At 37.1% G+C, this 26278-nt stretch overlaps 1 protein-coding gene across 4 annotated transcripts in view; it reads right to left on the bottom strand.

The window, feature by feature from the left end:
* The window catches only part of LOC136858585 (probable endochitinase), a 169569-nt gene that overhangs the window by 42419 nt on the left and 100872 nt on the right, over positions 1–26278 (bottom strand). The window contains exon 2 of one of the 4 annotated variants that reach the window (XM_067138252.1): positions 21560–21756. The exons of the other annotated variants lie outside the window; for them this stretch is intronic. Coding sequence (XP_066994353.1) covers positions 21560–21586 — 27 coding nt within the window. The 5' untranslated portion in view covers positions 21587–21756. The remainder of the gene's footprint in view (positions 1–21559; positions 21757–26278) is intronic. 4 annotated transcript variants of the gene reach the window in all.

Consider the following 26278-nt stretch of genomic DNA (forward strand, 5'->3'; position numbering starts at 1 on the left):
TATCGTCATCTTAGCCTACGTGGTTTACAAAGAATTTCTGGAATAAATGAAACTCAATTTTTTGGTGAGTTTTTATACTTTATTGATTTTCAGATAATGTCTTAGTACAGTACTGAGGAACGATTACATTTGACAAATTACTAAATCCACGCGAGCGAAGCCGCGGGTAACTGCTAGTCTATATATGTATATACGAGGGTCGAGTCATAAGTCAAGGCAACTATTTTTTTCTCGCGAACAGGAGACAACACGGAAAATCTAAGATATGCATTTGGAAATATAGGACATGTACTTATGCATAGTGCCTGAAGACAAATTCTGACTTCAGAAGATTCTCGTAGGAAAATGACAGAACATAGTCCATTGGTAAACATTGTTTTATTATAGTAAAGACAGAAAATACACAAGAGGGCGTACGAGGGACAGGTCTCCTATCATCTCCACCCACTTCACCACTGTTCTATAGGGCATGGCGATGGCATGCACACCTAATGCTTTCCGCAGCTCTGCATGGCATTGGCGTGCATTTCTGCCGCGGAGAACTGCTATTGTAATATACGATCGTTGCCCCTGCTTGTTGACTTCCATTTTATAACGCTTTCACTCACACACTGAACTTGGGGGCATGCTTAGACCACACTGTTGTTTACATACACCATCTAGTGGTATCATACGCAGGTACATATCGCACGTTTCTAAATGCATATCTCAGAGTTTTCGTGCTACCTCCTGTTCTCGAGAAAAAGAATAGTTGCCATGACTTATGACACGACCTACGTGTATATATATATATATATATAAAATAACATAGACCGAGCCAAAACTACTGGATGTAAAGAAATGAAACTTTGAGGACACATTTATATTACAATGTAGGTGCCCACTAAAGGAGGATTTTTGGATAGTCCGTTACTAATGTGTTGAAAAAGGGGGTGAAATTTTAAAATGATTGTATCTATATCTCAAACACTTAACAGTTCAAAAACGTGAAAATTGGTTTTTGGAATCTACGATATATCTATGATATAGCTAAAAACATGTTACAGACGTGAAAGTATTTGGAATCTCCTGTAAAAGTAAAGGAACACGCATTATATGTTTTCTGAAAATCCACATAAAGGGAAGTAACCCGGGATGAATTTTAAAATGAGCATATGTATAGTATATCTCAAAAATTTAACTTATTACAGACGTAAAAATGGGTATTTTTAATCTTTTAAAAATAAAGTAACACGTATTTTTGTTTTCGGAGAAAAACACTTAGGGGGAGGTAAAATGACTGAAAGAGTGCTGCATTATGTTTATTACTATACTGGTATTTCCCAAACTGAAGATATTACAGACGTGGAAACTGATATTTGGAATCCCCTTTAAAAATGAAGAAACAGGCATTTTTTTGTTTTCGGAAAAGGCACTCAAGTGGGCGTAAAAATGACTGAGAAAGGACTTGAATTATTTTTATTAGGATACTGGTATCTCCAGAACTGAAAATACAGACGTGAGAATTGTTATTTGGAATCTTCTTTGAAAATAAAAACATATTTTTGTTAAGGAAAGTTCACTTAAAGGGGTTTAAAAAGGACTGGAAAAGGGGTTGATTTTTTCTGAGGACACTTATGTATCAAATACTGAAGATGTTACAGACGTGAAAAATGGTATTTGGAATCTCTCGTAAAAGTAAAGGAACACGCATAATTTGTTTTCTGAAAATCCACTTAAGGGGAAGTGCTCGAGGGGGATGAATCGTAAAATGAGCATATCTACAATGTATCTAAAAGACTTACCACATATTACAGATCTAAAAATATGTATTTTTTAATCTCTTTTAAAAATAAAGTAGCACGTATAACTTATTTTGGAGAAATTACTTAAGTTGTGGGGGTGTAAAAAGGATTGAGGGGTTGAATTCTCTTTATGGCGATACTAAAGTCTCAAAAACTGAAGATGATACAGACATGAAAATTTGTATTTGGAATCTTCTTTAAAACAAAGAAACACGTATTATTTTGTTTCGGAGAATTCAATTAAGGGGAGGATAAATGAAGGGAATAATTAGTTATATTCTTTGTTTGAGGTTCTTATATCTCGAAAAAGAAGGATGTTACGGACGAGAAATTTGGTATATAGAATCTCCTTTAAAAATAGACACACGCGTATTTTGTGGCGGTGGAGGGTGGGGGTGGAATCAAGTTAAGGGGATGTAAAAATGTTGAATTTTTTATGAGGATACAAATTAAGAAATGGAATTAAAACAATATACCCCTAAGGGGGTTTTGAGTGAGGGGAGATGAATAATGACAAAATACGCATTTATATGAATCCATTTGAATTATAAAGTTTAAATTTCAAATGATATCCTAGATGTTAAATAACAGAACGTCTGAAAGAAATGTAACCGTTCGGAGAGTTAAATGGGGGTTGAGGTCCGGAAACAAATATATCCATTCCGTCCTCTGAAACGGCTTAATGTACGAAAACACAATTCCAATTCCAAATGCTAGGTGTGAAATAGGAAATATTTGTTAACGTTCCAACCCTAAAGTGTTCAATGAGGCTAGCTCCGTAAACGAAATTACTCATCCCTCCAAAACAGTTTGACGTGCAAAGTTGTAAATTTATGAGAAGGGTGTTCTTTTATGTCTTAGGCGTAAAATATGGTTTACTTCAAAATATTTCTTCCCTAAGGTGTTTATATGGTGGCTGACTCTCAAAAACACAATATCTATTCTTCTGAAACAGCTTCAGGCACTAACTTTTTTTAATGAATTTTGGTCCTATATCCTAGACTAGATGTTAATAAATATTTAAAACATTCACCCCTTAGAAGTATTCATTTCTCCGTTACTGTTCGACGTACAAAATCAAAATTTCACAGGTTGGTCGCTTTTACATCCCAGATTGTAAATAAGATAGTGATTAAATAACCAAAATCTTCCGTAAGGGGTTCAAATGAGTGTTAGATCAGAAAACAAATAATAACCCCCAAAACCGTTTGACGTACGAACTGAGGGCGTATTTTACAGGCTTAGCTGACAGTGGACTCTCCAAAATGTAAAACTTTGAATAATAATTTTCAGTTTAAAACAGCAGCGAAGCACGGGTATCTTGCTAGTACCACTATATATTTTACATCTGAACTCCAACACACAAAAATTGTCTGACAAAGAAATATTTAATTTTATACATTCTCAAAACGCAAGGATATTCGTAAACTGTAGACAGTTGGTAGCCAAAGCGATGATACTTGGAATCCTACCACCTGAATAATATGTTCATTCTATTCCAAATAAGAGCATTTTGTAGGAAATTCATCTGCGACGGCCAATATTTGTGTGATTGAGTGTACATACTATACCGGGAACACTGGTTCAGAATTAAGTCCCCGCATTTCGAACTTAAACTTTGCCCTGCGCACCGACTCAATAGCAGGCGGCAGCCAGATACAGCAAGCAGCTCGTATGTGTAACGTAGAGCGGGTGACATCACAGCCTGCCTCGTCGTGGCAGAAAGACTACGTCAGCGTGGAACATTCGAAATTTTCTTCATTTAATAACTTCTCTCACAGTAATGTTTGGATTAAATAAACAACGTCATCGTATAGCCACATATTTTACCTTCATTTCTACAAAGTTTGGTAGAAATCCCACGAGAGCCAACGGAGGTATTAGACAAAATGTAATGACAGATTTTTGCTCGACTTGAGTATAAATGAAGGGCCAATTCCCTAGGCAAATCAGTGGGTGTGTGTCCGTTAGCGGGCGAGAGTGCGTGTCTTCAGTACCACAGTCGAACCCCGTCGGTCAGCTCGTGGAGACCACGACGTTCCGCCGAATGATATTCTTTTCGCCGAGTTCCAGACTTTAACTCTGTAGCATTGAGTGTGGACTTATAAATGTTTCTGCGATTCGCGAGTGGTAGAATTTTGCTCCAATTAAGAGCGATTTAAACTATAATTCGCCATATATTTCGAAGTGACATTATTTGAACGAGTGTTTTAAATTTGCATTTATTTCCAAGTGCTCTTAACTCAAGGTTAACGAAACGACTCGAACAGTGATAGATTTTGAACATTGTTTTACCTGGCCATGTGATTGAAATAATTTCGAGGATTTTTATGCTTTCAAATTTAGAATTTCTCAAGTTTGATTGCTGAATTAACGTCCATTCGTGACTACGTTACCGGACTTGTAAAATTCGTGTAATTTTCAAATATCTTTTAAATATTCTCGTAAACATTGAATTGTACGTTTATGACAGACAGTGAACTACGTATTTGAACTGTACATTTGTGGTAGACATTGGACTGTGTATTTAAACTGTGCATTTATGATAAACAGCGAACTGTGTATTTAAAATGTGCATTTATGATAAGCAGTGGACTGTGCATTTGAACTGTTCGTTTACGATAGACAGTGTTCCTATCGTATGATCAAACTACGGACTGTTGATGAACAAAATTCATTTCATTTAATTTCAAGTTAACACTTATGAACCAGATATGTTTTACGAATGAAAGATTTTCATTTATTCCAAGTGATTGAGTTTAATATCACAGAAACTTAGAAATAATTCGTGTGTAATAATTTCAGACTGTTCCAAGTGCCACATTTTCCAAATATATTTAGTCAGTTTTATTGACTTTTGACAACACCAAATTACAAGTGATCAGTCTATGAGTTCGTTAACATTCAACTCTGTTGATTTATCTCCAAGGTGTTAAAATCGTATGGCGTGTCTCATAGAAACAGTTCAAGTGATTAATGATAAAACACGGGATAGATTTTAGTGAACATTCTACCGTGTGATAATTCTTCAGTTATGCTATTCTTATTTGTTTTACATCTTATTTGAACCCATTATTAAGTCTCTTTCTTCTGTGCAGAAGCCGCTTTAAGTGTTAGTACGTCTCAGGTTTAAGTGTGTATATTCATATGTCATTTTCCTGCAACCAAGTCTCGACGCCCATGCTCCTACGTCGTTTAGATCTTCCAGACGTTGTATAGATATTCTAGAACCTCTAGAATTTCCATTGTGGGTGGAATCGTGGTTCCATGGTGCATAGAGGAGACTAATGGTGGTACGAGGAGAGCAGCCGGATTTCGAGTACATCACCAGCCCATGACGAGGAAAGAAAGTTTACCAATATATCTGCTGTACAGACGTGATATGATTTTAAACTTTGTTAATAAACTCAAAATTTCAGTGAACTTAAGAAGCATGTCAAGAAAACCTCTTTCCCTCTGTAAATACTCCATTCAAAAAACTGTACATGCCCTGCGTCTGATCTTATGCTCGCTACAGACAAAGTACGACATTAACTGTTACAACACTTACATGCATACATACGTACATAGTGTACATATCGGCACATATACATTCACTAGAGACTGATGTGTCCTTTACAGCTCAATTTGCAAGTCTATTTATTTACACTATTTGTGTTCCAGCCTGTTTTCTGCTTCCTTGTCATTTACCTTAATCCTTATTACTCAAATAAGTTTGTCTAGTTACACAACTCTACTCGTATTTATTTTTATAGAGAAGTATCGGTGCAGTGCTGTCTATTCTTAATCAATCAATCAATCAATCAATCAATCAATCAATCAATCAATCAATCAATCAATCAATCAATCAATCAATCAATCAATCAATCAATCAATCAATCAATCAATCAATCAATCCTGATCTGCATTTAGGGCAGTCGCCCAGGTGGCAGATTCCCTATCTATTGTTTTCCTAGATTTTTCTTAAATGATCGCAAAGAAATTGCAAAATTAATGAACATCTCTCTTGGTAAGTTATTCCAATCCCTAACTCCCCTTCCTATAAATGAAAATTTACCCCAATTTGATCTATTGTATTCCAACTTTATCTTCATATTGTGATCATTCCTACTTTTAAAGGCCACTCAAAATATTCGTCTACTAATGTCATTCCACGCCATTTCTCCGCTGACAGCTTGGAACATACCACTCAGTCGAACAGCTCGTCTCCTTTCTCCCAGTTCTTCCCAGCTCAAACTTTGCAACATTTTTGTAACGCTACTCCTTCGTCGGAAATCACCCAGAACAAATCGAGCTGCTTTTCTTTGCATTTTTCCAGTTCTGGAATCAAGTAATCCTGGTGAGAGCCCCATACGCTAGAACCATACTCTAGTTGGGGTCTTACCAGAGACTTATAAGCCCTCTCCTTTACATCCTTACTACAACCCCTAAACACCCTCATAACCATGTGCAGAGATCTGTATTCTTTATTTACAATCCCATTTATGCGATTACCCCAATGAAGATCTATCCTTGTATTAACACCCAGATACTTACAATGATCCCCAAAAGGAACTTTTCCCCCATCAACTCACTAATTAAAACTCAGAGGACTTTTCCTATTTGTGAAACTCACAATCTGACTTTTAACCCCGTTTATCATCATGCCATTGCCTACTGTCTATCTCACAACATTATCGAGGTCATTTTGCTGTTGCTCACAATCCTGTAACCTATTTATTACTCTATAGAGAATAAAATCAGAGGCCTTACCTCTGATTCTACTCCTTTACTCAAATTATTTATATATATAAGAAAACATAAAGGTCCAATAATACTGCCTTGAGGAATTTCCCTCTTAATTATTACAGGGTCAGATAAAGCTTCACCTACTCTAATTCTCTGAGATCTACTTTCTAGAAACATAGCAACCCATTCAGTCACTCTTTTGTCTAGTCCCGTTGCACTCATTTTTTCCAGTAGTCTCCCATGATCCACCCTATCAAATGCTTTAGACAGGTCAATTACGATACAGTCCATTTGACCTCCAGAATCCAATACCGTATCCAATCTTGCTGGAATCCTACAAGTTGAGCTACAGTGGAATAACCTTTCCTAAAACAGAATTGCCTTCTATCGAACCAGTTATTAATATCGCAAACATGTCGAATGTAATCAGAAAGAATGCCTTCGCAGAGCTAACATGCAACGCATGTCAAACTTACTAGCTTGTAATTTTCACCTTTATGTCTATCACCCTTACCTTTATATACTGGGGCTCTATAGCAACTCTCCATTCATTAGGTATAGCTCCTTCAACCAAACAATAATCAAATAAGTACCGTACTTCAGATATGGTATTATATTCCAACCCATTATCTTTAGTATATCCCCAGAAATCTTATCAATTTCAGCCGCTTTTCTAGTTTTCAACTTTTGTATGTTATTGTAAATATCATTGTTATCATATGTACATTTTAAACTTCTTTAGCATTAGTCACCTTCTCTATCTGGACATTGTCCTTGTAACCGGCAATCTTTACACACTGTTGACTGAATACTTCTGCCTTTTGAAGATCCTCACATACACACTCCCCTTGTTCATTAATTATTCCTGGAATGCCCTTCTTGGAACCTGTTTCTGCCTTAAAATACCTATACATACCCTTCCATTTTTCACTAAAATTTGTATGACTGCCAATTATGCTTGCCATTAGGGCCTATGTTATACATAGCTGCCTTCTTTGCTAGATTCAATTTCCTAGTACGTTCCTTCAATTTCTCCTTACTTCCATAGCCATTTCTAACTTTATTTCTTTCCAATCTGCACCTCCTTCTTAGTCTCTTTATTTCTCTATTATAATAAGGTCGGTCTTTACCATTCCTTATCACCTTATGCATAAAACTGAACAAAAACTGAAATTAAGTTCGTTAAATGATTGCATAAGTCTGGAAATGAGGAAGTGTAGGTATGATTTAGTTGTTTACTTTTACTTTCTGTCTAACATGTCTCGAAGATTTTGAAGAAATACATTTCTCTTCGCCTTTCTTTGTTCTGTCTATTACTGCACTTAGCTCGGTCCTTTGCTATGTTCTGAGTGTGTGCCTAGCTGAAGTGTTTGTTTTTGTTAGTTGCTTTACGTCTCACCGACACAGATAGGTCTTATGGCGACGATGGGATAGGAAAGGTCTAGGAGTGGGAAGGAAGCGGCCGTGGCCTTAATTAAGGTACAGTCCCAGCATTTTCTTGGTGTGAAAATGGGAAACCACGGAAAACCATTTTCAGGGCTGCCGACAGTGGGGTTCGAACCCACTATCTCCCGGATGCAAGCTGACAGCTGCGCGTCCCTAACCGCACGGCATACTCGCACGGTAGCTGAAGTGTGGCTGCCTGTTCAGTGGCCCCTCATCTTGACTGGAAAAATACATTCCACAGACTGCAAACTGGTACTTTGCAGACTTGATACTGTCCAAGATCTGGTAACAATTTAAACGATGCCGTTAATGTGTGCTGTTCTTAGAATAAACATATGCTGGAACATATCCAGCATTCAAGTGCAAAGGGTTAAAATTATAAAGGCACATTATAAGCCTGGCCGCTGGTTACTAAATTTTCCTTAATTACCTCTTTTTTCTTTTTTTCCAACTAAAACAAAGTCACCTCCATCAGAGCTTCATACATATGCTGGAACATATCCAACATACGAGTACAAAGGGTTAAAATTGTAATGGCACATATGGGTCTGACCACCGTTTCCTAAATCTTCATTAACTAGGCCTACCGTACCTCTTTTCTATTTTTTGTCAACCAAAACAAAGTCATCTCCATCAGAGCTTCATACCCTACGTATGCTGGATCATATCCAACATACGAGTGCAAAGGGTTAAAATTATAATGGCACATATAGCTCTGACCACCGTTTCCTAAATCTTCCTTACCTACCCCTTTTTTCTTTTTCTTTTTTTTTTGCCAACTAAAACGAAGTCACCTCCATCAGAGCTTCATACATAGGTACAGAAAATCAACCTTGTCCCTTATCCTGCCATTACATATCCCCTTCTATCATTAATCTTAACTAGCAGCAGTAGGGCCTACTGGAAAATTTATCCACCCTCTCTGCTACCTTGATGATGGTCAAAAGTATTTCGTATGGCCATTGTTCTGCATCATCTGCAACATTGTTGGATGCGCTTGTGAATGGTCGGGTGTTGAGAGTGCTCTTGTATTATCGTAGTGATAATGTAGTTAAAATCGACTGAAATTGTTTAATTTTATGTGTGTGATCCATTTAGAGCTGTTTATATATTGGTGTTTAGTGCTTGTTGGTAGAAACTGGTAGTGGTGATATTCATTTGAAATTTATAACAAGTAGTTTAGTTGGTGTTCAGTAGATTACCGTACGTTTTCTAAGTTACGTAGGCTAGCTATAAACTTTGTTTCGAATTTAGGTTTAGGTAATAATATTAACACTGATTTAAAATTATTTTTAAATATGTGTTGGTTTATTGGTACAATACCAAAGTATCAAAAACTTTCGTGCTTCATACACCTAGATATATTCATAAACTTTAATAAAAAGGTAAGCTAAATATAAGCTAATGGGTTCATACCCCGTAAATAGGATTGTCCTCCTTTTTAATCTACACTACTCCTGCTAAAACTTTATTTACTACAACTTTAATTTTAGGTACACCATACTGTAGGCCTACTTACAAAGGCAGATTATCATACGGAGTTGTGACTTCCGCAGCTTTTCCGGTACGGTATTTCGTATAGGCTAGATGTCCGTTCAAACTATCACGAAGGTAATAATTCATTCAATTAAATAACACGATACGCTAGTAAACTTCGATTTAAAAAGAAATTAAAGAGAATACACGGTATTTCACTGGATAATTACTCAGCAGTGTTTGGATTGTTGACGATTGTTTATTCTTTACTGCATTCTAATGAGAAACGAGATCAAAGAGAATATTGTTGCTGAGTAATCAAATACCGGTACATGAATCAGCTGATGACTGTATTCCGATAATTTGTAGACTTTGCACCTTCGTTTATTCATCAAGTAAAAGTTAATAATCAAATTCATATATCCCAATGATATTGCAGTTCAAGTCCCCAGCTTAGTTTTGACAGAGATGATTGTAGACCTCTTATTTTTCAGCTTTTTTTTTTTTTTTTTTTGCTAGGGGTTTTACGTCGCACCGACACAGATAGGTCTTATGGCGACGATGGGATAGGAAAGGCTTAGGAGTTGGAAGGAAGCGGCCGTGGCCTTAATTAAGTACAGCCCCAGCATTTGCCTGGTGTGAAAATGGGAAACCACGGAAAACCATTTTCAGGGCTGCCGATAGTGGGATTCGAACCTACTATCTCCCGGATGCAAGCTCACAGCCACGTGCCTCTACGCGCACGGCCAACTCGCCCGGTTTTTCAGCTTTTAAGGACACTTTTAGGCTACTCTCCGTCCCGCGTAGTAGAGTAAATAATAGTAATCCACCAGCTATAAAAATCAAATAACCACATTTCAGTTGAGAATTGTAGTGTAAATACCGTACCGGTATATTTAGATAATACCTTGTCTGTTATATTCGTGTGTGTCTTTGTGTGTGTAGGCCTATTGTACCTTTCGTGTGTATCTATTAGAGCAGTCTGCCCTTAAGTGGACTTTCCTTCATTATATTTTCAAGCAAAGCCTATCATTAAAATATATGAGAAAAAGATCTCTGTAAGGATTACGGTACTCTAAACTCCTGGTTTGAATATTGAAGTTCTGAATAGCCCATTCCCTAAGTCATATGGTATTGACACAAGTTTTTGAAAATACCAAATCATATTGTCATGATGCTTGCATACTAGGATAAAATAGTAGGCCTACTAATAATAATCTGTCTATGCATTTAGCTTTGTTGACAATCCTTGAGTAGTTCTTGCAAATCACAAACATAAACAAAAAGAACATGTTTCTTTAATTTTAAAGGAGATTCCAAATATCAATTTTTACTTCTGTAATATCTTTAGCTTTTTACCTATAAGCATCTTCATAAACAGAATTCAACTCCTTCACTAATTCACCTGCCGTTTCAATTCTTTTAACTTGCTTAAGTGGGTTTTCTGAAAACAAAAATTTTTTTGTTTCTTTATTTTTAAAGGAGATTCAAAATATCAATTTTCACATCTGCATCATCTTTAGTTTTTGAGATATAATAATCCTCATAAAAATGATGCAACCAATTTTCCACTTATTTTTACTCCCCTTAAGTGGATTTTCCAAAATGAAAATAATATGTGTTTTTTTATTTTTAAATGAGATTCCAAACTGTTAAGTTTTTAAGCTATAGATAAACTCATTTTAAAAATTCACCCCTCTTTTAACCCCCTTAGCAATGAAATATGCAAAAATCCTCCCTTAGTGAGCACCTACACTGTAATATAAATGTATCCCCAAAATTTAATTCCTTTACGTCCAGTAGTTTTGGCTCAGCAATGATGTCAGTCAGTCAGGACATGTTATTATATATATATATATTAAACTTTAATGCTTTTCAAGAAGAGGACAAGTTACAAGTAAATTTATCAAGCCTAGAGATAGTAAGAGATTCTAAGAGAGGAGTGGGTATCACCTTGATTATGGAATAATATCATTCATTTATTTAGAATTTAGGTAATCTGTCAGAGCATGAGATTCTTTAGCAGTTTGATATTCTACTATATTACTATCTAAACTGGTAATTGATAAATCCTAAAATTAGAAAGAGAATATTATTTATCAGCAAATAAGTTAGATAAAGCTTCATACAAAGAAATATTCTTTAAAGTATTAAATTCAGCAGGATTCAGGAAGTTAACTTAACATCCACTGCAGGTTCTGTCTCTTCTATTACAATTAAACTATTACTACAAACCAATCACCATTGTGGGCATGTATATTAACCCATAAACAGCTGCAGAAACAACAGAAGAGAATGGAAGCTATCAGAGAAATGAACAGGGATAAGTTACAAAAATCATCCTAACTGGTGACAAGCCAAACGCCAAAATGGATCTTTTGGTGGAAATACTAGAAGAGGAAGGCTACACTTTCATCAGTGAATCTCACCAAGAAACTTAAATAGCTCCAAACAGAGCCCGTATAATAGGCCACATTTTGATTAGAGAAGGGGGCATAACAAATCAAGAAGATCTCTGGACATTAGCAATTAGGAAACATATCCCAATAGTAACAACAGTCCCTTATTAACAAGCTGCACCCAAAAGACACCCCAGAACACTGTGTAGCATCCAGGAAATTAAATTTGGATGAACTCAGACAGAACATGAACAAAATACTCTATGTACGTGAATAATCTGCTCACCCTAATTTTAGAAGAGAATTTTAAAGAAATTGTCTTTAATTAGTGTTTCATTTACAAAAAAATTAATTCTTCATAATTAAGTACTCCAAAACTGAATAAAATATAAAGTTACTTTAAGAAGCACATCGTAATCTTTACATGCTCTTGGGGAGGCAACTCGCTCAATCAGAATTGTTGTGCAGTTTGCTTTCCTTCCCCTGGTATTTGTAATCAGCTAGTTTCGCCTATGTGTTGTCATACTGAGTGTGCTATCTGTTATTAGCTGTATAGAAATGTGTTGTGCAAAAGGACTGTTGATTACTACAGTATATTTTATTACTGTAGTGAGTGCAACTTTCTCTTACATTATACTTCCTTCCTGCTGTGTTGTTTGCTATGTTCTCTACATCTTCAGTAACCCTAAGCTTTTCTTCAACCTTGCACAAGTGATTACGAGAACTTGTAACCATACTTAATATAGGGTTCACACTTCACTTCTAACATGCTGCTGATGCTACATAGACCAAGGCCAGGCAATGCTGTAGTACAGTATAATAGGATCCATTCTTTGAGGTGAAGCAATACCAAACTTATTTTAAATAATGCATGCATTCAAGTTATTCTTTGCTAAATTCCACAAAAAATATTCGTGTATATTCAGTGATTGAAGCAACATCATTAATCGAACAGGACCAACTGGGCAAATCTATAGAACTCTGCACTAAAACCCTCCAGTCCTCCAGAATAGCCCTCAAGAAGAGGAAAACACATCCATGGTTCAATAAGGAATGATGTATTAAATGAAAAAGGGACATTGAAACTGCTACACTGCAGAAGTACCTGAATACAAGACAGACAGATAGATAGATAGATAGATAGATAGATAGATAGATAAGGAATGGTTCAGCCCTGACTTCGCAGGGCTCCACATGTAGGTCTATGAAGGCCCTTTGTGTCCCATAAACAAGTTTGCCTCGTCCATCCCTCATGCTCCTATAAAGGATACCATTGTCTGGATGTTGGCATTGCTGATGTCTTCCAGGTTCACAAAATGTGAACCAAGATAACTTTGTCTAATGCGTGCAAAAGCCTTGCATTGACACAGCACATGTGCGGAGGTCTCTTCCTCTCTACCGCATCTTCTACACATCGGCTCTTGGCTAATTTTCATGATGTGTAGATGTCTCTCTAAGGTGTTGTGGCCTGTCAACAGTCCAACTATAATTAGTATTCTGGTCCTATTCAAGTTTATTAGGACCTTTTTGTATCTTTGGCTGGGCCCTTCAATAAGTCCATGTGCCTGCCTTGCCATAGTTACCCTCTTCCAAGTGTCTAAGTGAGACTGGTTTGTTCACTGGAATATTACCACTTTCACACTTTGGGAGTGATACTCCTAGGAAAGGTTCTAGTCCTATGAAGGAACCTTTTGAACCTTGTTTTGCTAGTTTGTCAGCTTCTTTATTTCCTCTGATTCCTGTGTGCCCAGGAACCCATAACAGGGTAACTGAGCTAAGTTCACACAGCTTATCTAGCATCCTTTGGCACTCCCATACCATTTTGGACGTTGTTCTAACTGTGCATAGTGCTTTTAACGCTGCCTGGCTGTCGCTACAAATGGTGATGTATCTCCTGCCCCCCAGCATGTTTCATACATGTACAGCACAGGCCAGTATTGCATATATTTCAGCCTGGAAGACAGTAGCATATTTACCCATGGGAAGGCAGAGCCTTGTCTTAGGCCCCCAGATCCCGACACCTGTTCCAGTCTCTGTCCGCGAGACATCTGTGTACCATGTACAGCCCACACACTTAAGATGGGCCCCAGCATCTGTAACCCACTCCCCCTCTTGTGGGTATCACCACTGTGAGTTTGTAGTTCAGATTAAAACTACGCTTCATCAGGTCCCCGATCATCATTGTCATGGGCCTTATCTCATGAAGCCTTGTAAGAATATATGCGTGACTTCTATTCAGATACTTGAAGGAACATCCTATAAGTGACCAGAAGTGGTAGGCACTCACTCCTGCCATCTCCTTAACATATAAATGTAAGGAGGGAAGACATAGGAGGGCCTCCATTGTACATAACGGTGTGGTGTTCAGTGCCCCTGTTATTCCTAGACACGCAAGTCTTTGGACACTGTTTAACTTGGTTGTCACAGTCTTGCTCTCAGAACCTGGCCACCAGACGAAGGATGCATAGGTGATTGTGGGCCGTATGATAGAAAGTTAAAGCTACTGGACCACCTTAGTTCCTAGGCCCCAAGTCTTACCGACAGCCCTGCGACAGGCCCACATGATCTTGCGAGCCTTATCCACCTTATCATCTATATGTCTTTTCCAACTCAGTCTTTCCTCAAGGATTACCCCTAGATACTTAACTGAAGTTGTCTTAACTAGTTTTTTCCAAATAAGAGTGGCTCAGACTCTCCATCTAGCCTCCTCCTCCTGGTAAACACCAAGAGTTCCATCTTGTTGGGACTGGCCGACAAGTCCATATCGTGGCACCATCTTTCTGCCCTATGAAGAGAGCTCTGTATGAGCTCCGAGACCATACTGGGGAAATTTCCACTGCCATTAGGCTGATGTCATCTGCATAGCCTTGGGCATAGATTCCTCCAACATTTAACCTGGTAAGTAGTTCATCCACTACCAGGCACCATAATGTTGGTGATAATATCCTCCCTGTGGACAGCCCCTGTCTATACTAGCCCTCAACGTTACTGAGTTGAGGGTAAACAAAACTTGACAGCCCTGCATTGAGGCCATAATCCATCTTATGAGCATCCTGCTAACGCCTCTTCTCTCTAGACATGCAATACAGATTAAAGATGGGAGTTGGAGTTAAATATCGTAACATGATCATTTATCCTGTACCAACACAGTACTCTGTTCCAGAAATATTATGTTCTACCGGAGACCCTAATACAAAAGTAACTGTCTCAGTGAAATGAAGGGAAGAGAAAGGAGTTCCTGATTGACTAACGGACATTAGGGTCCGTAAGGTAGCATTGCCACTCTCTTAACCCATTTTGGGCCGATGGGTCATATACAACCCGTAGTGCTTGGATTTTATTTCTCTCATATGATGCCATTTTTCCATATTAATGATCATTTGGTAATAGTGGTGGTGGTGCTGATGGTGATTTTTTAAAGAAATAGTACAACTAAGCAACCATCCTCTATCACTCAGTAATACAAAAGGGACATTCCAGAATAGATATCAATATTTTCAAGAAATGGTCCCAAGCATGTAGGCTTTTGAAAGTGCTGCTTAAGATCTGTTTCGAGGTTATTAGCCATTGCAATTAATTCCAGTTATAATAAAATTCTAATAACTTTCATTATTAATGGGGCTTATGGAAGAAAGAAAGTAGAACTGGCTGAATCAGCAAAGAGGATGCATCTGGATGTGCTTGGAGTAAGTGATATTCGGGTAAGGGGAGATAACGACGAAGAGATAGGAGATTATAAAGTTTTCTTGACAGGTGTTAGAAAGGGACGGGCAGAGTATGGGGTAGGGCTGTTTATCCAGAATACCATTGCACGCAACATAATTTCTGTTAGGCACGTAAATGAGCGAATGATGTTGGTAGATTTGGCAGTTGTAGGAATTAGGACGAGAATTGCCTCAGTGTATTCACCATGTGAGGGTGCAGATGAGGATGAAGTTGACAAGTTTTATGAAGCATTGAGTGACATCGTAGTCAGGGTCAACAACAAGGATAGGATAGTGCTATGGGCGATTTCAATGCGAGAGTTGGAAATAGAACTGAAGGATACGAAAGGGTGATTGGTAAATGTGGGGAAGATATGGAAGCTAAAGTGTTTGTTGGACTTCTCTGCTAGTATGGGTTTAGCAGTTACGAATACATTCTTCAAGCATAAAGCTGTTCACCGCTACACATGGGAGGCTAGGGGTACCAGATCCATAATAGACTATATATTAACCGACTTCGAATTCAGGAAATCTGTTAGGAATGTATGGGTTTTCCGGGGATTTTTCGATGATACAGACCACTATCTGATCTGTAGTGAACTAAGTATATCTAGGCCTAGGATAGAGAAAGTGAAATCTGTCTGCAAACGGATAAGGATAGAAAATCTTCAGGACAAGGAAATTAGACAGAAGTACATGGATATGATTAGTGAGAAGTTTCGAACAGTAGACAGTAAGCATGTTCAGGATATAGAAAGAGAATGGGTGGCATATAGGGATGCTGTAGTAGAAACAGCAAGGGAATGCCTAAGAAAAACTGTGTGTAAACAGCCAAGCTCAAGGGGAATGATGAAGTGAGAGCAGCTTGTAAACGTAAAAAGAAGGCTTATCAAAAATGGCTCCAAACAAGGGCTGAGGCAGACAGAGAATTGTACGTAGATGAAAGAAACAGAGCAAAACAAATAGTTGTTGAATCCAAAAAGAAGTCTTGGGAATATTTTGCTAATAACCTGGAAAGGCTGGGTCAAACAGCAGGGAAACCTTTCTGGACAGTAATAAAAAATCTTAGGAAGGGAGGTAGAAAGGAAATGAACAGTGTTTGGAGTAATTCAGGTGAACTCATAATAGATCCCAGGGAATCACTGGAGAGGTGGAGGGAATATTTTGAACAACTTCTCAACGTAAAAGGAAATCTTCCTGGTGGTGTTGCGAACAGCCAAGCTCATGGGGAGCAGGAAAATGATGTTGGTGAAATTATGCTTGAGGAAGTGGAAAGGATGGTAAATAAACTCCATTGTCATAAAACAGCAGGAATGTATGAAATTAGACCTGAAATGGTGAAGTATAGTGGGAAGGCAGGGATGAAATGGCTTCATAGAATAATAAGATTAGCATGGAGTGTTGGAAAGGTACCTTTAGATAAAACAAAAGCAGTAATTGCACCTATCTATAAGCAAAGGAAACAGGAAGGATTGCAACAACTATTGAGGTATATCATTGATTAGTGTACCAGGAAAAGTATTCACTGGCATCTTGGAAGGGAGGGTGCAATCAGCCATTGAGAGGAAGTTGGATGAAAACCAGTGTGGTTTCAGACCACAGAGGGGCTGTCAGGATCAGATTTTCAGTATGCGCCAGGTAATTGAAAAATGCTACGAGAGTAATAGGCAGTTGTATTTTTGTTTCGTAGATCTAGAGAAAGTATATCACAGGGTACTGGGGGACTATGGAATTAAAGGTCGATTATTAAAATCAATCAAAAGCATTTATGTTGACAATTGTGCTTCAGTGAGAATTGATGGTAGAATGAGTTCTTGGTTGAGGGTACTTACAAGGGTTAGACAAGGCTGTAATCTTCCACCTTTGCTGTTCATAGTTTACATGGATCATCTGCTGAAGGGTATAAAATGGCAGGGAGGGATTCAGTTAGGTGGAAATGTAGTAAGCAGTCTGGCCTATGCTGACGACTTGGTCTTAATGGCAGATTGTGCTGAAAGCCTGCAGTCTAATATCTTGCAACTTGAAAATAAGTGCAATGAGTATGGTATGAAAATTAGCCTTTCGAAAACTAAATTGATGTCAGTAGGTAAGAAATTCAAGAGAATTGAATGTCAAATTGGTGATACAAAGCTGGAACATGTAGATAATTTCAAATATTTAGGTTGTGTGTTCTCCTAGGATGGTAATATAGTAAGTGAGATTGAATCAAGTTGTAGTAAAGCTAATGCAGTGAGCGCGCAGTTGCGATCAGCAGTAATCTGTAAGAAGGAAGTCAGCTCCCAGATGAAACTATCTTTACATTGGTCTGTTTTCAGACCAACTTTGCTTTATTGGAGCAAAAGCTGGGTGGACTGAGGATATCTTGTTCGTAAGTTAGAAGTAACAGACATGAAAGTAGCGAGAATAATTGCTGGTACAACCAGGTGGGAACAATGGCAGAGGGTAGTCAGAATGAGGAGATAAAGGCTAATTTAGGAATGAACTCGATGGATAAAGCTGTGCGCATAAACCAGCTTCGTTGGTGTGATCATGGGAGGTGAATGGAAGAAGATAGGTTACCTAGGAGAATAATGGACTCTGTTATAGAGGGTAAGAGAAGTAAAGGGAGACCAAGATGACAATGGTTAGACTCAGTTTCTAATGATTTAGAGATAAGAGGTAGAGAACTGAATGAGGCCACAGCATTAGTTGCAAATAGAGGATTGTGGCGACGTTTAGTAAATTCACAGAGGCTTGCAGACTGAACGCTGAAAGGCATAACTGTCTATAATGATAATGTATTTATATAATGTTGTATAGTGATGAATCATCAAAACAGGTAAGTCTCACTGCTTTGGAAGTGACTTTTAACACATAGTTATGTCAGTGAACATGAAATTGAATGCTGGGGTTGAAAATTAAAGAAAGTGCTGTGGAATCAGTACCTAAGTAAGAAGACGACTTTCTTGATAAGACTTTGTGTAATGGTAACGTAAAGGAAATATTTAGAGTAGGCCCTAACGTTCATTAAACAAATTTATGTATTTATTTGCAGCCAATGTATATGTATTATCATAATGTTAGATGCTAAACAATTTGTATTGTACAATTCCTGTATATGAGTCTTTGGCTCATTGGAATTAATTAACAAAGTAAATAAATAAAAAACAACACATGCTGTAAATACTATACTTCCTCAATTATTTTCAAAATTCCTTTTCATTTGCAGTAAATTACCCTTGAATAAATTGATAATAACAGAAAAAAAAAGTATTTTGTAATTATTTCTACCCTTGGCCTAAAATGTGTTAAGTGGCACTCCTGTGCAGGCATGAGTGATAATTTTGTAACAGTTTGCAGGTAGTTCTGGCATTCCTACTCTTTTTACTCTATTACTTGTTGGCTAGTTACAGATATTCTTCAATTATTTGAAGTGTGTCGTATTGGGCTTACTGGTGGAAATACATACAATAGTGTAGTTCTTCAAAACAGTTCCACGTGGTCTTTCCGCTTCGCATAATGTGTTCCATTCTGTATTTTTTGTTGACAATGAGCAAAGGACCTGGTGTGATTTATGTGGAGGAAAGCTCAGTTACAGGGAAACAGTTTCTAATTTGAAGAGATGTGTTAAACGAAGGCATCCAATAATAATAATAATAATAATAATAATAAAAGATCAATTTTAAAAATCTAAACATTCTACTGGTGCATGTAGTTCTGATAATGTTCATGGTTGTATTCAATTATCAGTTCCTAAAAAGCCATTGCAGTGACTTGTATCTGTCCCTCCTGAAGCTTTGTCATCGACTGCAGTCTGTGGGGCAGTGCAGCAACAGTTGCTTTCATTATTACCGGTATAAAAGAAAATGAGTGATATACATAAAAAGAAGCTAGTGAAGTAACTTCCACAGTTGTTTACCGCATATTTTCAATCTTTTTTCTATGTCGGAAGATTTTTTAGCCTTTGTACTGGATTTACCATATGAGTTGGCTATGCACTTTGAGTTGCGTAGCTGTTAGCTTGCATTTGGGAGATGGTGGATTCAAACCCCACTATCAACATCCATGAAGATAGTTTTCAGCAGTTTCCCCTATTCATACCAGGAAAAATTTTCTTAATTAAGCCCACAGTCGCTTTGATCCTAGTCCTGTCCTATCCCGTCATTGTCATAAGACCAGTCTGTGTCAGTGTCACATAAAAAACAAATACCCCCCCATGGCACTACAGCCCTTAAAGGGCCTTGGCCTACCAAGCGATCGCTGCTCAGCCCAAAGACCTGCAGATTATGAGGTGTCATGTGGTCAGCACGCTGAATCCTCTGGGCCATTATTCTTGGCTTTCTAGACCGGGGCCGCTATCTCACCACCAGATAGCTCCTCAATTCTAATCACGTAGGCTGAGTAGACCTCGAACCAGCCCTCAGGTCCAGATAAAAATCCTTGACCTGGCCGGGAATCGAACCCGGGGCCTGAGGGTAAGAGGCAGGCATGCTACCCCTACACAATAACGCCGGCATAAAAAAAACAAAAGAAACTACTGTATTAAACCCTGCTTACATTTTAACTGTTAGGAGGATTGTTTCCTTATCCCTCATTGCCCTTAAGGGATATTTATTAATAAGCAATTAAGTAGATTATGATGAAGATGAATTCAAAAAGAATCAATAAATATGAAGAGTATATGTAACAATTAGTGTAGTCTACTCATGCCACTTCTGGCTAATGGGTTATTTTAGGATTTCACTGCATTATACAGCAATATCACATATTTGGAGACAATTGTGTACGGTATGCTGTACAAACTTTGACCACACTTCTACACAATTTAGATACAAAGATCATGATAAAGATGAGTTATTGCACTTTTTTTTTATACACCATAAACACAGTAACACAAATATCTTTGTATTTATAGTCTACATAAAATACAGGAAGCTCTTATGCCATAATATTATTAAATAATAGAAATCATGAGTGCACTCTCTAAATGATCTTGCATGTAAATGAAACGTCTATGAAACAAGAAGTGGACATTGTGACCTTGTTAAATCTATCACATGAGCTGTAATCTACATGCACCATGGTGCAGAATAGCATAGATAGTAAGAGTAAGCCAAGCACTACAGTGTATCTGTCTTACATGTGACAGGTTTAAGTCTGGGGCTGGGATACTCTTTTATTTTTGTTTTATTTTGTTTTTACCATACCGGTATCTTAATGATAATGAAATATCCTCACATATACACATTTCCAGAGAATGAAAGTGTATGTGGCTCCAAAAAAGACCAATATGACATCAGGGTTGGACGAAGACAGGATAGGTAGTTGGGGAAACAAACTGTACAAAAAATTATTAGTTACATTAGCAAGTGCTCAAAGTGATGACCTGCTTGGTTTATACTTATCTGGGCACACTGATGAATGGATCTGCAAGTTTTGGTGAAGAGATGTTGAAGGTGCTCAGGATTTTGTGGTGTCTAGGTGTAAACTGTATGTTTCAAATGCCCCTATAGGAAGAAATCCAGTGACCTGGTGGGCCAAGACACAAGTGCTCCTCTTCTTATGTATTTTCCTGGATGCATCTCATTCAGTTGGTTATGGATGGCTAATGCCCAATGTGGTGGAGCATTATCCTGTTGAAACCACATTGTTAAAGGTTCTCCAAGTGGCACATCCTCCAGCAGAAAAGGGAGTTCATGTATAGAAAGTACAGGCAGTGTGTTCCTGTTAAATGGCCCTTAAAGAAATATGGTCCAATTAAGTGATCACCCAAGATTCCACACTGTACATTCACTTCCCATCGTACTTGATAGTCCGCCTCCCACACCCAGTGGGGTTTGTCAGCACTCCAATAGAGCATGTTGGTGGTTGATGGTACCATTATCGTGGAATCATGATTTGTCTGGGAACAGTATATTTGACAGGAATATTGATCATTCATTCATTCAAGTTTTGAAAACCCACTTGTGGAGGTCCTGGTTTACTTGTAAATGGTAAGGGTAATTCATAGTATTCATAGTATGGAAGCTTGGCTGATGTTTACCTGTTGTGCAATTGCCTGTGTACTCATGTGTGGATTACTGTGAATTGTGTCCAGAACAGCCTCCTCACTCTCACCAGATGTTACTGTCTTCTTTTGGACAGGTGGTATTGTCCGAAGTTCCGCTGTTTTTCATAAACATCTTTCAGCACTACGGAAAGTCACCGGTCTGGGCACCCTTCCTGATATGGACATAGTGCCTGAAACAAATTCTCTCTTGCTTCACTGCAGATAAGGAGCATGTCAGTATACTAATTTGTGGAATGCATGGTGAATGACTCAAGCAACTTCATTCCAACTGTATACAAATATAGTATGGATAGCAAAAAAATAAATATAATAATGGCATTTTACTGCTTACATTTGGCATAAACTGGCCTGTGTTTAAGCACTGAAGCTTCATATTGACGTACATTGTCGGATTCAAGCTATCAGTACTTCATGCCTGTAATTGGTAGGCTAACGTTTCACCTCATGAACTATGCCACAGCTGTGAGTGAGACTTGTATTAAGAATGCCTTAGAGTACATTGCTGTTTTGCTGTTTGGTATTTTGTATGCACTTCACTGTATCATAGCATTAATTTCATGCTTTGCTATACCTGGTCACTTGACATGACATCTTACCTCGTAACATAGTTACATGGTAGACTGACGTACAATAAATTATTATTTATTTATTTATTTACTAGCAGTTACCCGCGGCTTCGCTCGCGTTGATATCGTAAAATAATAAAAGTAACTGTTCCTCGGCACTGTACTCAAAGATTATCTGAAAAACATTCACCGACAAATTGAGTTACATTTACCCCGCAAAATCTTTGTAAACCACGTTTGTGTTGTTGCCTTTCGGGGCTAAGATGACCATGCAACATAGAACTGTACATATGAGAAACAGTCTTCTTTCAAATCGAAAAAAAACAAGTTTATTTTTAAAGGAGATTCCTAATATCTATCTCCATGCTGTAACATTTCTTTTTGAGATGGGCTATAAGAATCCCTATAAAAAGAATTTAACCCCTTTATCAGTATTCCCATTATCTGAAAACAAAAAGAAATACATGTTCCTTTACTTTTAAAGGAGATTACAAATACTAATTTTCACGTCTGTAACATCATCAGTTTCTGAGATATAAGCATCCTCATTAAAAATTATTCACTTCTTATTTCACTTCTTTTCACCCCTGTTAAGTGCCTTTTCCAAAAACAAAATGTACGTATTCCTGTATTTTGATAGGACTTTCCAAATACCAAGTTTCATGTCTGTAACATGTTAAGTTTTGACATATTCTGTAGATATACTGGTACTCATTTTCAAAATTCACCCACTTTTTCAATTCTTTTCAACACCTTAAGTGCATATTCTGAAAAGTACTTGTTTCCTTATTTTTAAAGGAAATTCAAAATACAGTACCAACTATCACGTCTGCAACATCTTCAGTTTTTGAGATTTGAGATATAAGTATCCTCATAAAATGAATTCAACTTCTTTTTCCCTTTATCCACCTCCTCCCCCTTTCAGTGGACTTTCCAAAAACAAAAAATATATGTTTCTTTATTTTTAAAGGAGATTCGAAATACCAACTTTCACGTCTGTAACATCTTTATCTTTTAGATATATAAGTATGTTCATACAAATAATTCAACGAATACTTCAATTCATTTCCCCCGTAAGTGGATTTCCGAAAACAAAAGAAGTGTTTCTTTATTTTTAAAGGAGATTCCGAATACCAATTTTCACGTCTGTAACATCTTTCTTTTAATATATAAGTATCCTCACTAAAAGAATTCAACTCCTTTTTCACCCCACCCCCATTAAGTTGATTCCCCCTCAAAATGCGTGTTTCTTTATTTTTAAAGGAGATTCCAAACACCAATTTTCATGTCTGTAACCATCAGTTTTTGAGATATAAGTATCCGCATAAAAAGAATTAATTTTTTCACTTCCTTGCACCCTCCCTCAAGTGAATTTTCTGAAAACAAAAAATACGGGTTTATTTATAAAGGAGCTTCTAAATACCAATTATCATGACTATAACATCTTTAGTTTTCAAGATATGTGTCCCCATAAAATGAATTCAATTCCTTTTCACCCCCACTCCAAGTTTATTTTCCATCTAAAATGCGCATTTCTTTATTTTAGAGGTGATTCCAGATACCAATTTTCACATCTGTATCAACTTTAGTTTTCATAAGATATAAGTATCCTCATAAAAATAATTCAATACATTTTTAAATGCTTTCACCCCCCTTAATTGGATTTTCCAAAATCAAAGGAATATGTGTTACTTTATTTCTAAAGGGGATTCCAGACACCAATTTTCATGTCTGCAATATCTATAGTTCTTGAGATATAAGTAGATTCATACAAATAACTAATTTTTAAATTTTTTCACCCCGCCTAAATTGATTTTCTGAAAATAAAAATATATGCATTTTTTTATGAGATTCCAATAACCAATTTTTGCGTCTGTAACGTCTTCAGTGTTTGTGACATCAGTATCCTAATAAAAAAAATCAACCCACTTTTCAGTCCTTTCTACCCACCCCTCTCCCCATCGCCCTTTCCCAAGTGGTTTTTCCGAAAACAAAAAATAAGTATTTATTATTTTTGAGAGGGATTAAAAATACCAATTTTCACCGTCTGTAATATGTTAAGTTTTTGAGATATACTGTAAATACGCTCATTCTAAAAAAATCACCCCCTTTTTTGTTTCCCTTAAGTGGATTTTCCGAAAAAAAAAAATCAACGTCTCTTTACTTTCACATGAGATTCCAAGTACCAGTTTTCAAGTCTGTAACATGTTAAGTGTCTGAGATATATTGTAGGCCTAGATATTTTTTTAAATTCCACCCCGTTTGTCACTCCCGTTCACCCCCTATTCAATGTTTTTTTCAAAAACAAACAATATGTTTTTCTTTACTTTTAAAGGAGATTACAAATACCAATTTTCATGTCTGTAACATCCTCAGTTTTTGAGATCTAAGTATCCTCATAAAAGGTACTCAACCAATTTTCCCCTATTTGAACCCCCCTAATGGGATTTTGCGAAAACAAAAAGCACTTGTTTCCTTATTTTCAATGGAGATTCCAAATACCAAATTTTACGTCTGTAAACTTTTAAGTTTTTGAGATATAGATATCCTAATTTAAAAATTTCACCCCATTTTTACCCCATTAGCAACAAAAAATATGTGTATCTTTATTTTTAAAGGAGATTCTAAATGCCAATTTTTACATTTGTAAACTTTTAAAGTTTTGAGATATAGATACACTAATTTTAAAATTTTCTAAAAATTCACCCCATTTGTCACTCCTATTTAACCCCCACTAATTGGATTTAAAAAAATCGTCTTTCTTTATTTTTAAAGGAGATTCAAAATACCAATTTTCAGGTCTGTAATTTCCTCAGTTTCTGAGATATAAGTATCCTCATTAAGGGCATTCAATCCCTTATACACCGCTTTTCAACCCTCCTACTGGGATGATCCGAAAACAAAAAAATACGTGTTTCTTTATTTTAAAGGAGATTCTAAATGCCAATGTTTACGTCTGTAAACATTTAAAGTTTTGAGATAAAGATATACATGTTTTAAAAATTCACCCCCCTTTTAATCCCTCATTAATTGGATTTTCCAAAAACAAAAAAAATACGTGTTTATTTTTAAGGAGATCCCAAATACAAATTTTCAGGTCTGTAATATCTCCATTTTCTGAGATATAAGTACCCTCATTAAAGGCATTCAACCCATTTTCACCCTTTTTCCCCTCCTATTGGGATTTTCCGCAAACAAAAAAATACGTGTTTCTTTATTTTTAGAGGAAATTGTAAATACTAATTTTTATATCTGGAAACTTTTAAAGTTTTGAGATATAGATACACTCATTTCAAAAATTCACCCCTGTTTTCACCCCCTTAGCGATGGAATATCAAAAAATCCTTCCTTAGTGAGCACGTACATTGTAATATAAATGTATCCTCAAAATTTCATTTCATTATGTCCAGTTTTGACTCGGCGATGATGAGTCAGTCAGTCAGTCAGTCAGTCAGTCAGGACATGTTCTTTCATATATATAGACTAGCAAGATACTCGTGCTTCGCTACGGTATTATACCGGTACTGAAGTTTATAATTGAATGCTTATTGTTTTAGATATATAATCCGCCGAAATTCGCGATTTGACTCGTTTTCTGCGAGAATCCGCCAAAATTCGCGATCTGACTCGTTTTCTAATAGATTACGGCAAGTTTCCTCCCATTTTTCAATCTTTCTTTCCAGCAATCACTTTCATACTTCCCGGGCTAGGTCCAGGTATTCCACCCGGTCAGTTGGGTCCGTAAATCTTTGCCATATTTTCCTATAAGCATTTTTAATATGGATCAAATCCTTCAGGAGATCCGGCGTGGTGTCGTCTTGGGTGCCTTGGCGGTCCTGAACCCGCGGCCAGACTGCATTCTTAGTCATTACCCGTCCAGGACCCGTTTCCAGCGCGGTCCACACATTGACGACGGTCCAGAACATTATTATTATTATTATTATTATTATTATTATTAGTATTGATGTTCTGGAACCCGCAGCAAGATGCAAGACCGCTACTTGGCGGTAAATTACATCTGCTGCCATTGTCATTGTTGACAATGTGACCAGCACCATTGTCGCGCGTTGCAAGTTTGCGGGATTTTTGGCGATACGAATGACATACTTCCATGCATTATTGACCT

This window comes from Anabrus simplex, chromosome 1, assembly GCF_040414725.1.
Source record: "Anabrus simplex isolate iqAnaSimp1 chromosome 1, ASM4041472v1, whole genome shotgun sequence".
NCBI classification, from domain to species: Eukaryota; Metazoa; Arthropoda; class Insecta; order Orthoptera; family Tettigoniidae; genus Anabrus; species Anabrus simplex.